The sequence below is a fragment of the Sorex araneus genome, chromosome 1 (assembly GCF_027595985.1).
Source record: "Sorex araneus isolate mSorAra2 chromosome 1, mSorAra2.pri, whole genome shotgun sequence".
NCBI lineage: Eukaryota > Metazoa > Chordata > Mammalia > Eulipotyphla > Soricidae > Sorex > Sorex araneus.
In genome coordinates this window covers 139,531,436-139,544,409 of record NC_073302.1, presented here as the reverse complement: position 1 = coordinate 139,544,409, position 12,974 = coordinate 139,531,436, and the positions used below count along the sequence as shown (strand labels likewise).

Below are 12,974 nucleotides of genomic sequence, written 5' to 3'. Positions count from 1 at the left end.
TGAGTCAGTTCATCATCATTAAGTTCTTTGTAGTGAAATACATGAAAAAGCTTTTCCACAGAGCTATTCATGTTATTTTGTGTTTTTGTTTTTTCCCCACTATGAAATGGTTGTTAGTGCCCAGTATTTCTGCATGTTGCATAGAAAGCTTGATAGCACAGGGAGAAAAACTGGCCCAATCAATAGTAAAGAATTTTCGTTTTGTGTGATTGGCTGACAATTTTTCCTTTTCTTCTCACATTTGGCCTGATATTTTTATATGCAAATTATTTTTCCTCTGGATTTTTTTTTTCATTTATAAAACCCTCTTTATCTTTTAAGGTTCTCGCAACAGATATGTCAAAACACATGAATCTACTGGCTGATTTGAAAACTATGGTTGAAACTAAGAAAGTGACAAGTTCTGGAGTTCTTCTCCTTGATAATTATTCTGATAGGATTCAGGTAAAACATCATACGGATTTGTTTTCTGCGTATGTACATGCTTGTATGTTTCCATGTCTCTAGCTTTGATAAAATCAGTGTCTCCGTTTTCCTACTTTATAATTTCAATAATTAAAAGCAAGAATTTTCTTCCAGTTTTTAATCATGAGAATTAAACAGATAAAACTGCTCATCTTTTTATTTGCATTTTTTAAAAATTCAACACCTCACTAAACCAACTATTTAAACAGTTCTGACTTTAATCTACTATGCATATAAACAGGTTTTTTTTTTTTATGATGTTAGATGTGGTAGAGGTGGCATAATTTGGGACTATTAATACAAAGTGTGAACCACACACATCATGGTTTAACTGTTTGGAATGAATCTTGCACTACATGTATTTTTAAGTGTCACAGTCATCTGATGTGAATTTGTAGTAGGAAAAAAAAAGAAGCAGAAGCAGGTGCTGAATAAAGGAAGTGTTTGTCTATTTAGGTCCTTCAGAATATGGTGCATTGTGCAGACCTGAGCAACCCAACCAAGCCTCTGCAGCTGTACCGTCAGTGGACTGACCGCATAATGGAGGAGTTCTTCCGCCAAGGAGACAGAGAGCGGGAGCGGGGCATGGAGATAAGTCCCATGTGTGACAAGCACAATGCCTCTGTGGAAAAATCACAGGTGAGGCACCAACAGTAAGGCTTTCAGAAAGAACGCAGCTGAAGCTTATTTGAACAATCGATTATGTGGCACGCACACCACACAGTTTTTCATTCTGTTTTTAAAATGATCATGTTTTTGACAAGCTCAGTCTCACATTATTACTTATAAACCAAGACCTCTTTCCTACTCTTTTGTTGTTGTTAGGTGTGGGGACCACAGCCCGGTTGCTGGTTGTGCTGTGGGGAGAGTTGGGGGTAGGGGGTGTTGGCGGAGGCTATGAAGTGCAGCACCTCACAACCAGGACCTTGCACATTACTGGCCTGTACTCTGTCACCTGGATCAGAGCCACGTCTCTGATTCAAAACTCTTTCACTTATTTTTTTAATTGAATAACCGTGAGATAGAGCATTACAAAGCTGTTATGATTTGGTTTCAGTCATACAATGTTCCAACACTCGTCCCTCCACCAATGTAATTCCCCAGCACCAGTGTCCACCATTTCCCTCCCACCCCTGCAGTCCACCCCCCAGTCCACCCCCCACCCCCACCCCCTGACTACCTCTACAGCAGGAACCTCTCTCTCTCTCTCTCTCTCTCTCTCTCTCTCTCTCTCTCTCTCTCTCTCTCTCTCTCTCTCTCTCTCTCTCTCGTTTTCTTGCTCATTTTAGGTATTTGATTTGCAATACAGATGCTGAAAGGTTATTATGTATATCCCTTTACCTACTTTCGACACTCAGTTCTTGTCCAGAGTGATCATTTCCAACTAATATTGTCAAAATGGGCCCTCTAACTACCCTCACCCCCCAAACTTTTGTTGTAATTTCCAACCACTGACCAGTCCTCCTGGCCCATTTTCCCTGGCCTTGGATATAACTTTTTTTTTTAAGATTTCACAAATAAATGCAGTTCTTATATATCTGTCCCTCTTCTTGACCCATTTCACTCAGCATGATACTCTTCAGATCCATGTATGGACAAATTCCATGACCTCATTTTTCCTAACAGCTATGTAGTATTCCATTTTGTCGATGTACCATACTTTCTTTATCCAATTGTCTGTTCTCTGGCACTCAGGTTGCAAAAACTCTTTCGCTTTTATGATTTATATTTTTATAGTCATATATGGCACTGGAGCAATAACACAGTGGGTAGGGCGTTTGCCGTGCATGTGGCCAACCCCATCTCGGAGAGCCTAGCAAGCTTCCCGTGGCGTATTCAGTATGCCAAAACAGTAACAACAAGTCTTAAAATGGAGATGTTACTGGTGCCTGCTCGAGAAAATCGATGAATAATGGGATGACAGTGCTACAGAGCTATAGTGCTATAGTCATATATGCATTCTTACAGCACACCATATGCCTTCATTTTGACTACAGTGCATTCATATATATAGAACTACTTTGATTCAGTTACATGAATTCTGTATGGCACACAGCATAGTTCCTTTGTCTAGATTTACCTATAAATTGTCTGTGGGGTGGGGGTGGGGGGCTGGAGGTTGGGGAGGGGATATGTTTCAAGCAGTGCTCAGGGAACTTGGTTGCTACTCTGGGACATAGCTAGTAGGCTAGTTGTTCATTACTAGCGCCCAAGGATTTGATGCTCTTTAGGCCAAGCTCTGCTGGGGCCTCCAGGGCTGTACCCAGTGATGCCCCAGAGACCATGTAGTGCCAGGGATCAAACCAAGGTTACTTGCATATGTCTTGCTTGTGTCCTAACCATTCTATTTCTCCATCTCCTATACTAGTTATTCTAAAACAAAGTTCAGGACCACCATAAATATACTCTTGAGCTAATAGCTTAAGAAGCTCATTTTTACCAGCTAGTAACAAAACTTTTATATATGATCTGTTATCTAAAATAGTGACTCTTAACCAAAATAAGGTTAGCTGTTGTTTCCTCGATATTAAGTTTGTGGACTGTGTTTCAGCATATGTGTATATCTGGATCTTGTTTACTTTTCCATCATTCCTTAGTCCCTATACCTTTTTCCCCATCATTTCTTCATCCTTAACCTATACTCAAATCATTTTTTTCCCCCACTAGGTGGGCTTCATAGACTATATTGCTCACCCTCTCTGGGAGACATGGGCAGACCTAGTACATCCTGATGCCCAGGACATTTTGGACACTTTGGAGGACAATCGTGAGTGGTATCAGAGCACAATTCCTCAGAGCCCCTCTCCAGCACCTGATGACCCGGAGGAGGGCCGGCAGGGCCAGACGGATAAGTTCCAGTTTGAACTGACTTTAGAGGAAGACGGTGAGTCAGACACCGAAAAAGACTGTGGAAGTCAGGTGGAGGAAGACACCAGCTGCAGTGACTCCAAGACTCTCTGTACTCAAGACTCGGAGTCGACTGAGATTCCTCTTGACGAACAGGTGGAAGAGGAGGCAGTCGGGGAGGAGGAAGAATGCCAGCCTGAAGCCAGTGTCGTGGAAGATCATTCTCCTGACACGTAACAGTGCAAAGTCATTCACCTCCCCCGACCCCTACCCCTTTTTTTTTAAGTAGAAAAATTGTTTCCAAAGTGCATGTCACATGCCACAACCGTAGTCACACCTCACTGTCATCTGCCAGGACGTTTGTTGAACAAAACTGACCTCGACTACTCAGTCTGGCGCTCAGGAATATCGTAACCTGTTTTTCACCTCCACGTCATCGGAGTGAAGGGGACATCTTCATGAACAGCATTTGAACCTGATTGCAGCTCAGTAGAGCTGACATAGCAGAGAAATCAACTCCCAAGGGTTTTCCAGTAAGAGTGGCTCATCCAGCAGCCCAAAAGGTGATGATAGGATTTGGGATTTCTCTTCTTTCTATTTGTTTGCGATATTTCCAACATAACGCATTATGCAGAGTGAAGTAACAGATGAAACCGCAGATGAGTCAGGAACAGGACAAAGGTGGAACTGTTACCAGGAGGAAGATGAGCCACAGAAATTGCATAATTTTCTAATTTCAAGTCTTCCTGATACATGACTGAATAGTGTGGTTCAGTGAGCCAACACTGACCTCTACATTTTGTATGATATGTAAAACAGATTTTTTGTAGAGCTTACTTTTATTATTAAATGTATTGAGGTATTATATTTAAAAAACTATGTTCAGAACTTCATCTGCCACTGGTTATTTTTTTCTAAGGAGTAACTTGCAAGTTTTCAGTACAAACCTGTGCTACACTGGATAAATCTAATTTACAAATTTTACTTGCACCTAAGAGTTCATAGCAATTAACTGATTTGTAGTGATTCATTGTTTTATATACCAATGACTTCCATATTTTCAAACAAAAAACTTATGTTGCAGGAAACCCTTTTTTGTAGGACTTCATTTACTTTGCTTTTTATTTGACTCTTCAGATATGCAGAGTTGCTCTCCACTCACATTTCTCTTCACGGTGTGCAAAGTGAACATTTGTTTCGTAATAGTTCAGTGTGTGTTCTGTCTAATGTGTCTTAAAACCTAATGGACACTCAATCATCAGTTGGTGTTGTCTGAAGCAAGTGAGAGATATATAAATACCCAGTAGCTAGAATGGTCAGTCTTTTTTAGATCTTTTCCTACTTAGTGTCTTCTGATAACTTTTTGCTGTGTCTATAGATCCTCATCTCACAAATGCATGTCTTTGTAATAACCCACACATTTCATACTCATTTTCATGGGTTCTTACAGTCAGTTACAGTAAGGATAACTTTTCCCCCCTTGTGCTGCTTCATTATTTTAGCGTGTTTGAGCCTCTGTCCACATTCTCTAGATGGGGTCTTATCAAATATATCACCACCATTCTGATTGTTGAGGAAACAGATAGTCAAGTTAGGGTTAGCATTCATTTTTACCATGAGATCATATATAAAATGACTAGCATTTTACTCTTGGTTTACAGAGAAAAGTTAGCTAGCTAGGCAGTTTCTAAAAATATTGGCAGAATATATTTTAAAAAAAACACACCAATACAGTTCTCTTGTTTCTGTGACTTCACTATGGGATTAAGATCTTTGTAAGAAATACTCGAGGAATGTTATTAAGCTTGATGGATAACCACATCTACATGTAGGAGTTGTAGTATCAGTTCTCATTGGTTCATAGCACGTCTTACAAAGGAGAATTTCTTTAAATACTCTGAGAGGGAAAAGGTGATGATGCCACTGGTACCAGAGGTTTGGTAATACAATGTTGTCCTAAAACACCAGGTTGAGTAAAGATTTTGTTTAAATAGAGATCACCTAGGTCTGGAGATACAGCTCACACATGCTGTCATACTCTCTCCCTCCTCCATCGCTATGCTACACCCTTTGCTCTCTCTTTCTTCCTCTCTCTCTTTCTCTCTCTCTCTCTCACACACACACACAGAAAAATTACAGCTCATTTTTTGTTAAATATAGCACCAATAATGGAATTTATGATTTTAGATGTTCATTCCTAGTATTTACCTTCAGTTGGAATCTTGAGGTGTTGTATTTAGTTTCGTGTTTATTCCCATCCAACTCTTAAAATATGTCCCTTTTCTGAGGAGTTTGAACTCCACATGGTCATTATTTATATTAGAGTCCATGAATTGAAATGGAGACTACAGAACGGGGATATATAACCACATGGAAAATATAACCAAAAAGAATTGTAACCCTGAAAAATATTTGTAATCGGGGCTATCTCATAGAAACATCCCTAAGGGTAAGTTCCTGTTTTAATCCTCTGAGATCTACTAATGTCTAGAACCTTTGGTAGAATTATGTTGTCACTGGTCTTTTTCCTAGAACAGGATAGAAATCAACTAAAACAGATTTTCTCCCATAAGAAACAGTACTTATTAAAATTAAGGCCAGGTGATTTCACAAGAATACTTGGAAACTTATTTCTGTTTTCATTGTATTTGTCTCTGGTGAAGATGTAGAAGAAGCAACAAAGAACCTAAGGTTTATTCCTTTTCCAAAATATTGTCATTCTTTCCTATCTCTGACACTTGGCATTTCCCACATAGAGTGCCTAGAATCTTAATAAAAACAATTAAAAGCAATATGTCACAAATACAAGACTGAAATGGTTTATAACTACACTATAAAGGTTTTTTTTTCCCTTCCCCTCAATATTGGTTTTTAATGGTAACGTGTTATGAAGATTCTCACTAATGGACAATCAAATTGTAGTAAAGTCATAATATTCTAGAGACAGGGACTAATGCACTGTACAATCCACTTATGACACCTAGCCACATCCCTCCCTCTTTTTCTCCCATCTTTCCCCAAAGTGTGCTTCACAATTAATACAGTGTTTTAAGAACTTCTTCTTTACAGTGTCTTTACATTTCCTAAAATGCCATAAGAAAATGCAATATCTGGGTAATGTATGTGGGGGAAAAAAAGTCCAAGTTTGCATAAAACCAGTACATTTAGCTTGCAAGTTACTAACACAATAATGCTGTTTTAATTTTCTTTTCTTTTACATCACTTCAAGTTCACAAGAAAATAATGTAGATAGAACAAATCACAGACAAGGAAGAAAACTTGAATGAAATGGGTTTTACAGAAAGCTTTATGATAATTTTTGAGTGCATTATTTATTTTTTGTGCCATGCATTTCTTTTCTCACCAAATGACCTTACCTATAATACAGTCTTGTTTGTCTGTTTACAACCATGTATTTATTGTAATGTACATATTGTAATGTTAATTGTAAATTATAAGTTCTTATTAAAACATCCCAGGAGGGGATGGTGTTGATATATTTGGGAACTCTTGGTGAGAGAATGAATGGTGTGTATACATACTCCTTGTATATTTTATTTTCTCCTGTAATATAGTCTTGTCACCTTAGAGCTTGTTTATGGGAGATTCAAGAAAACTATAAAATACGTAAAGATATATAAATTTAAAAAACATAGCTGCAGGTCTTTGGTCCCAGGGCTGTGCCTTAACTTTAACCAATATTTTCTGTTTTGCTGCATTTGAAAGCAAGATAACAGTGGAGTTAGGGCTGGGCATTTTACCTCTGAGCTTTGACTTGTTTGGATTTTACAAAATTATAGACAACCTTGGGAAGACCCCGAGACTCTGAGCTCTGGGGTCTGCTTCTTGGAATGGAACATTGCATAAAAGATAATGTTTCCCCATCTGTGATCAGGAACCACTTTGGTTTCGTTACATTTGATTTTTATTCACTGTCAAACACTACTGGGAAAATTGATTATTGATTGGTGATTATCAAAAATCCTTTCGGCTACTAGAGCCAGAGATCAGTGTGTGGTTGGGTTCTTTGTTCATCAGCCCCCTGACATGAGAAAGAAAAGCTCGTTCACGCTGGCATGTTTCTTCAGCAAGAATCAGTCAATCCTCTTGGATGGACATCCATATTTTTAAATACAAGGTTATATTTAATGCTAGTTTACATAGCAAAATTCCCATTTTTCAGAATTTGTTTCTGCAAAATTTTTATCAATTTAGAATTTTAAAAATTTAAGCTTGTGGAATCAACAGATCTCCAAAACTGAAAATTTCCCAGTGGGTGTTATGGACCCTCCCACAGCTGCCCAGCCCTGCAAATACAGAGTGGAGGGAGAGAGCCTTTTTCTAGGTAAAATGAGCCTCTTATTATTTTGGGTTTTTTTGTTTGTTTGTTTGACACAAACTGTAGATTTTAGCAGCCCTGGCCCAAAGGAATTTGATTACTTTTGTTTTAAACAGTACAAAGGGGACACTAATTACAAACATCCTTACCGATTTTAGTTCTTAATTTTCTTTGGAGATGTTTTCAGAGTGGTAAATTGTGTGTGAGCATAACAAATGATTCTTTTAGTGGTTTCTTAGCCTCTTACAGCCCATGGGGATAGTACTGTACATCAATACCTTCATATGAAATTTTTATATGCAATGAAAATAAAAGCATGGGTTGATTCTGCCTATTTCTGACTCAAATCTTTTACAATAAAAGTATTTGGAGTTATAGCTCAGCAGAAGTTTCTTAGATTATAGAATATTGTCTAATGAGATAGTGACATCATTAATACAAATATTCATAGTGGTCAGACTTTTCTGTTTAAACCAGTGTTCTGTAATATGACAATTACCATTTGAACATTCTGCAACAGATTTTTGGTTTCTATTCTTTATAACAGGTTCCATGCATTCAGCAGTGAATAAGACACAGGTCTTCCTTCACGGGCTTCTGGAGGGGGACAAAGGCTTCATGCGATTCCATAGATGTTCTCATTACTGTGTTCGGCAAAGCAGCGCTGATGGCTGATGCTGTGGTTCAGGGGATACCTAAACTTGCTCCCTTATGGGGTCCAGCAAAGCTTTTCTTAGGGAAGTCAATTGAGACAGAGCTTGAAGATAGGAAGAGAAAATGGTCCACGTGGGAAACTTAGAGTAATCTTAAGGTGTAAATGAGATTCAGACCTCAAGTGGAAGGAACACCTCTGTTCCCTCACTCATTTCCCCCAAACTTACACAAGCTCTATACCTTTAGAATGCTTGCCACAAACTGACAAGCATTTATAATGGCCCTCTTTCATAGGACACAGGAAATGTTAATCATTTGCTGAATATAATTATCAAATTGTGATCTTTATCTAATGAGACTTCTAAAAAATTGATTAAGATGCTGTGATTTACAACATTATCCATAGTTGAGTTTCAATCACACAATATTCCATTTCCGCTATCAGTGTCAACTTCCCTCCACCAATGTTCCCAGATTCCGCCACCCCCAGCCTGCCTCCTTGACAGGCACATTTTTAATTTTGGTGGTTATTGCTTGACCCTGTGATTTAGATATATACCTTATCTCCACCACTGGTGTGCCCAAGGCCTCTACCCCCTACCCTGTTACCTCCCACATGCCTCATAACCCCCTTTGATTTCTTTCCTCCCCTGTCCTCAATTCTACAATCTAGAGACCAGGGTAATCTAGGCGTCCTCACAAAGAGACTTTCAAGTCTTTTTGTTCTTTAGGGTTATTTTTTACATTTATTATTTTTTTTTTAATTTTATTGAATCACCATGAGATAGTTATAAGCTTTCATGTTTGGGTTACAATCTCACAATGATCAAATACCCATCCCTCCACCAGTGCACATTCCCCACCACCAATATCCCGGGTATACCCCCCTCTCCCACTCTCCCCCTGCCGCTATGGCAGACAATATTCCCCATACTCTCTCTCTACTTTTGGGCATTATGGCTTGCAACACAGACACTGAGAGGTCATCATGTTTGGTCCATTATCTACTTTCGGCATGTATTTCCCATCCCAACTGGTTCCTCCAGCCATCATTTTCTTAGTGATCCCTTCTCTACTCCATCTGCCTTCTCCCCTCCACTCATGAAGCAGTCTTCGAGCTATGGGGCAGTACCTCAGAAAATCAAGTACCTTGTAATCAGTTTAACCAAAGAGGTGAAGGACCTATACAAGGAAAATCACAAAACACTACTTCAAGAAATAAAGGAGGACACTAGGAAATGTGGACACATCCCCTGCTCATGAATAGGGAGAATTAACATTATCAAAATGGCAATACGGCCCAAAGCACTATACAAATTTAGTTTTAATTTTGTTCGTGTATTGGAGCTTACAAAGATCCAGGATGAGAATTTTCAATCATTTCTAACATATGTCTGTATCCTCAAAATTCTACCTTTTTTTACTGTATAATCCACCCAAAATGCACTTTTAAAGAGACAAAAGACATTAGCAAAATATTCAAACATTAGCAGATAGATTAAGAATACTCAGAATAATTTTATTAAATAACTAGATCTATACTAGGGCTCTTCACTATTTTCTCTACACCACAAAGGCCAGCAACAACGGTGCCCAATTTGTACCTCCAGGGAAATTTTAATCTTAATCTAAATTACCTACCCCCAGAATGAGACAATGGGACAAAGGAACCAAGTTCTTTTCTCCACTTGTTCTACCATGTTGATTTAGGATCATTTCAAATGTGTTGAGGATTAGAGTTGTTTTTGCTTCTGTCTGCTTCTGCTCTCCACCCTGCAGAAATTCTGACTATACTTGAAATGGAAAGAAATATAAGGGACTAGCCATAGATGATATACTCATTAAGAAAATTAATATTAGGGCCGGAGCGATAGCACAGCGGGTAGGGAGTTTGCCTTGCACGCGGCCGACCCGGGTTCGATCCCCGGCATCCCATATGGTCCCCCAAGCACTGCCAGGAGCAATTCCTGAGTGCAAAGCCAGGAGTAACCCCTGAGCATCGCTGGGTGTGACCCAAAAAGCAAAAGAAAAAAAGAAAATTAATATTCCCTTATTGTTTGATAACACTCACATTCAGTGATGTGCACTAAACTTTGGGAGAGAGACTGAGAAATCCAGCTTCCAGACAGATTTTATCAGGCCCTCCTGGTCCTTGATAGAGAGGAAGATACCAATTCCTCCTTATGTATCCTTGCTCACAATTCCATCTCTGAGCAGCTCTTCTCTAATTTCATCTGACGAGTCAGAATTGGGGAAGCATCTGTAAAACAAGCTTCATGCTTTATCACTGCCACGTGCCCCCAGCCCCCAAGACTCTACTATATTCCACAAATGGTGTCACGCTGGACTCCACTGGCCACTAGGAGAAATGAGGTGTAAACGGTTTGGTTCATTGGCTTGGCCAGGAGTTTTCATAGGGTCAACACCAATACTGACCATCCGAAAACTACAGATTGGGCATTGATTCAGTCACCGTTTCTATATCCTATTTGTGTGGACCCCCTAACAGATGGGTTGCCTTTGATTTGTTTATCACTTTCTTAGCAGATGATAACCATTTTCACAGTGCATAGCTAGGTGATGTTTATCAACTTCTCCACCCATTTGTATATAGCTGCAGGGTCATCATTGATACAAGGTCATGATTCTCCATGAGGAAGAGATCTGTTGACAGAATAGGAACGAGGCTTGGTATGTACCTCCATCTAGCAAAGCAAGACTGAGGCCAAGGAGACTGCTGGGTGTCTGCCCTGATGGAAGAATGAAGCCAGGCCAGCTTCTGGCCTAGGAGGGATCCCCTGGCCCTCTACATCAGACCTGTTGAGACAAATCCTCAGCCCCCAGATTTGGGTATTTCAAGATCTGAACTGTGCAAACTTGTCCTGTGAAGAAACTCTGTTGTCTAAAAAGCTCTTGGGTTTTGTTGTTTTGTTTTGTTTGGGGGTGGGATGGGATTAGGGGTTTTGTTGTTGTTACTGTTTTGTTTTCTTGTTTTCGGGTGGCGTGGGTCTTTTTTCTTTTTTTTGCAGACCAGGTAGGACTTTAATTGCTATTTTGTCATCCGAGGATAGACTTGCTGGGGCTCAAGGGGATATTTTCCACCCCGCTGACTCCTGAGGAATGGGGTCAGGAAGGGAATGTCTAAACTCCCAAATAGAACAAGTCACTGTCACTGTCACTGACATCCTGTTGTTCAGTTGTTCATCGATTTGTTCGAGAGGGCAGCAGTGACGTCTCTCATTGAGAGACTTATTGTTACTGTTTTGGGCATATCCAATACACACGGGTAGCTTGCCAGGCTCTGCCGTGCAGGCTCCATACTCTCGGTAGCTAGCCGGGCTCTCCAAGAGGGGCGAAGGAGTAGAACACAGGTCAGTCACGTGAAAGGCAAATGCACAACCGCTGTGCTATGGGGGTGTCTCGGAGCACTCTGGTTGGGGGAGAGCAGTTCTTCCCCCCTCTGAAACATGTTCTTGAGACACAAAACAGGTTAAGTATCTAGAAGCAAACACTGTATCCAATGGTGCTGCCTGCTGCTTTGCCGCCTGGCTGTATTAATTAAAGAGCGAAGCTGTCTCTCACTCTGCCGCCTCCTAACACTTTGCTCATTTTCTCCCTGGTGGCGACAGTTTTCTGGTTGGTTTCGTTTTGTTTTCCATTCGCTTCTGAAAGAGAGCCAGCCCGCCAGCCCTTCCACCCTGGGTCAGAAGGAAGCTTGAGCCTGGAAAGCCTTTTCCCTGAGGATTGGTGTGCAGAGCAACTTTTTCATCTCACTTGGAAATTATCTTCAATCAGTATTCATCATTTAGTTGCACTGCCGGGATTGAACCCAAGACCTCACACAGGCAGGACGAACGCTGTCCTGCAGAGCCGCGTCCCCAGCCCTGTCTTTGTATGACTTCCAGCTCCCAGACTAAGGAAGAGTGTGGTCCTAGGCCCTTCAGCATGGCAGCCCACATTACCAGGGCTGAGTGAGCACCAAGACATCACCCACACTGCCAGGCAGTGGGCCCCTACCCACAGCACCACGGGGAAGGCCTCCCTGCCAAAATCCTTTCCAGTATGTTCTAGGTTTCAGCCAAAATAAAGAGTAAACATTCCTGGCAAAAATGGAATGACACTTTAGAGCTGCTACCCTCCTCAACCAGGGGCCCATATGGCCTGCTAGATGCCCTCAGGATACTCCAAGGAGGCCACAAATGAAAATGGCATCGATGAGGGCTCTGTGGTATGTGACTAGGGGAACAGCCAGCAGTACAGGGAACCACAGGAGGGAAACAAGGTCGGAAGGGAAATGTTTGGAAAATGGTTGAGAAACTGTCAGAACTAAAAAGCTGCAAAGGAAACAACTTTCCCCAAATCCGTGAGCTTTTGTAATTATTTTTTATAAGCACGGCAGAGCCTGGCAAGCTACCCATGGTGTATTCGATATGCCAAAAACAGTAACAAGTCTCACAATGGAGATGTTACTGGTGCCTGCTCGAGCAAATCGATGAGCAACAGGATGACAGTGCTACAGTGAAGCTCAACATTGAGAAAAGGTGGTGGTTGTGGGATAATGGGCCAGTGACTGACAGTGCTGGGCTGGCCTGGGCGAGGTGTGTATGTGGGGGGGGCGGCGGGGTGCTGTCTACCACTTGTTACCTCTTCAGTCCCCAGACATCGTTAA

The 12,974-nt window shown here is 40.8% G+C and overlaps 1 protein-coding gene across 6 annotated transcripts in view; it reads left to right on the top strand.

Moving 5' to 3' along the window:
- Positions 1-7,985, top strand: part of PDE4D (phosphodiesterase 4D) — a 764,958-nt gene extending 756,973 nt beyond the window's left edge. For all 6 annotated transcript variants that reach the window (XM_004608453.2, XM_004608458.3, XM_004608457.2 and 3 more), the window contains 3 exons: positions 322-444; positions 922-1,104; positions 3,133-7,985. In XM_004608453.2, the coding sequence (XP_004608510.1) occupies positions 322-444; positions 922-1,104; positions 3,133-3,549 (723 nt within the window). In that variant the 3' untranslated portion in view covers positions 3,550-7,985. The remainder of the gene's footprint in view (positions 1-321; positions 445-921; positions 1,105-3,132) is intronic.
- Positions 7,986-12,974: the final 4,989 nt, after the last annotated feature.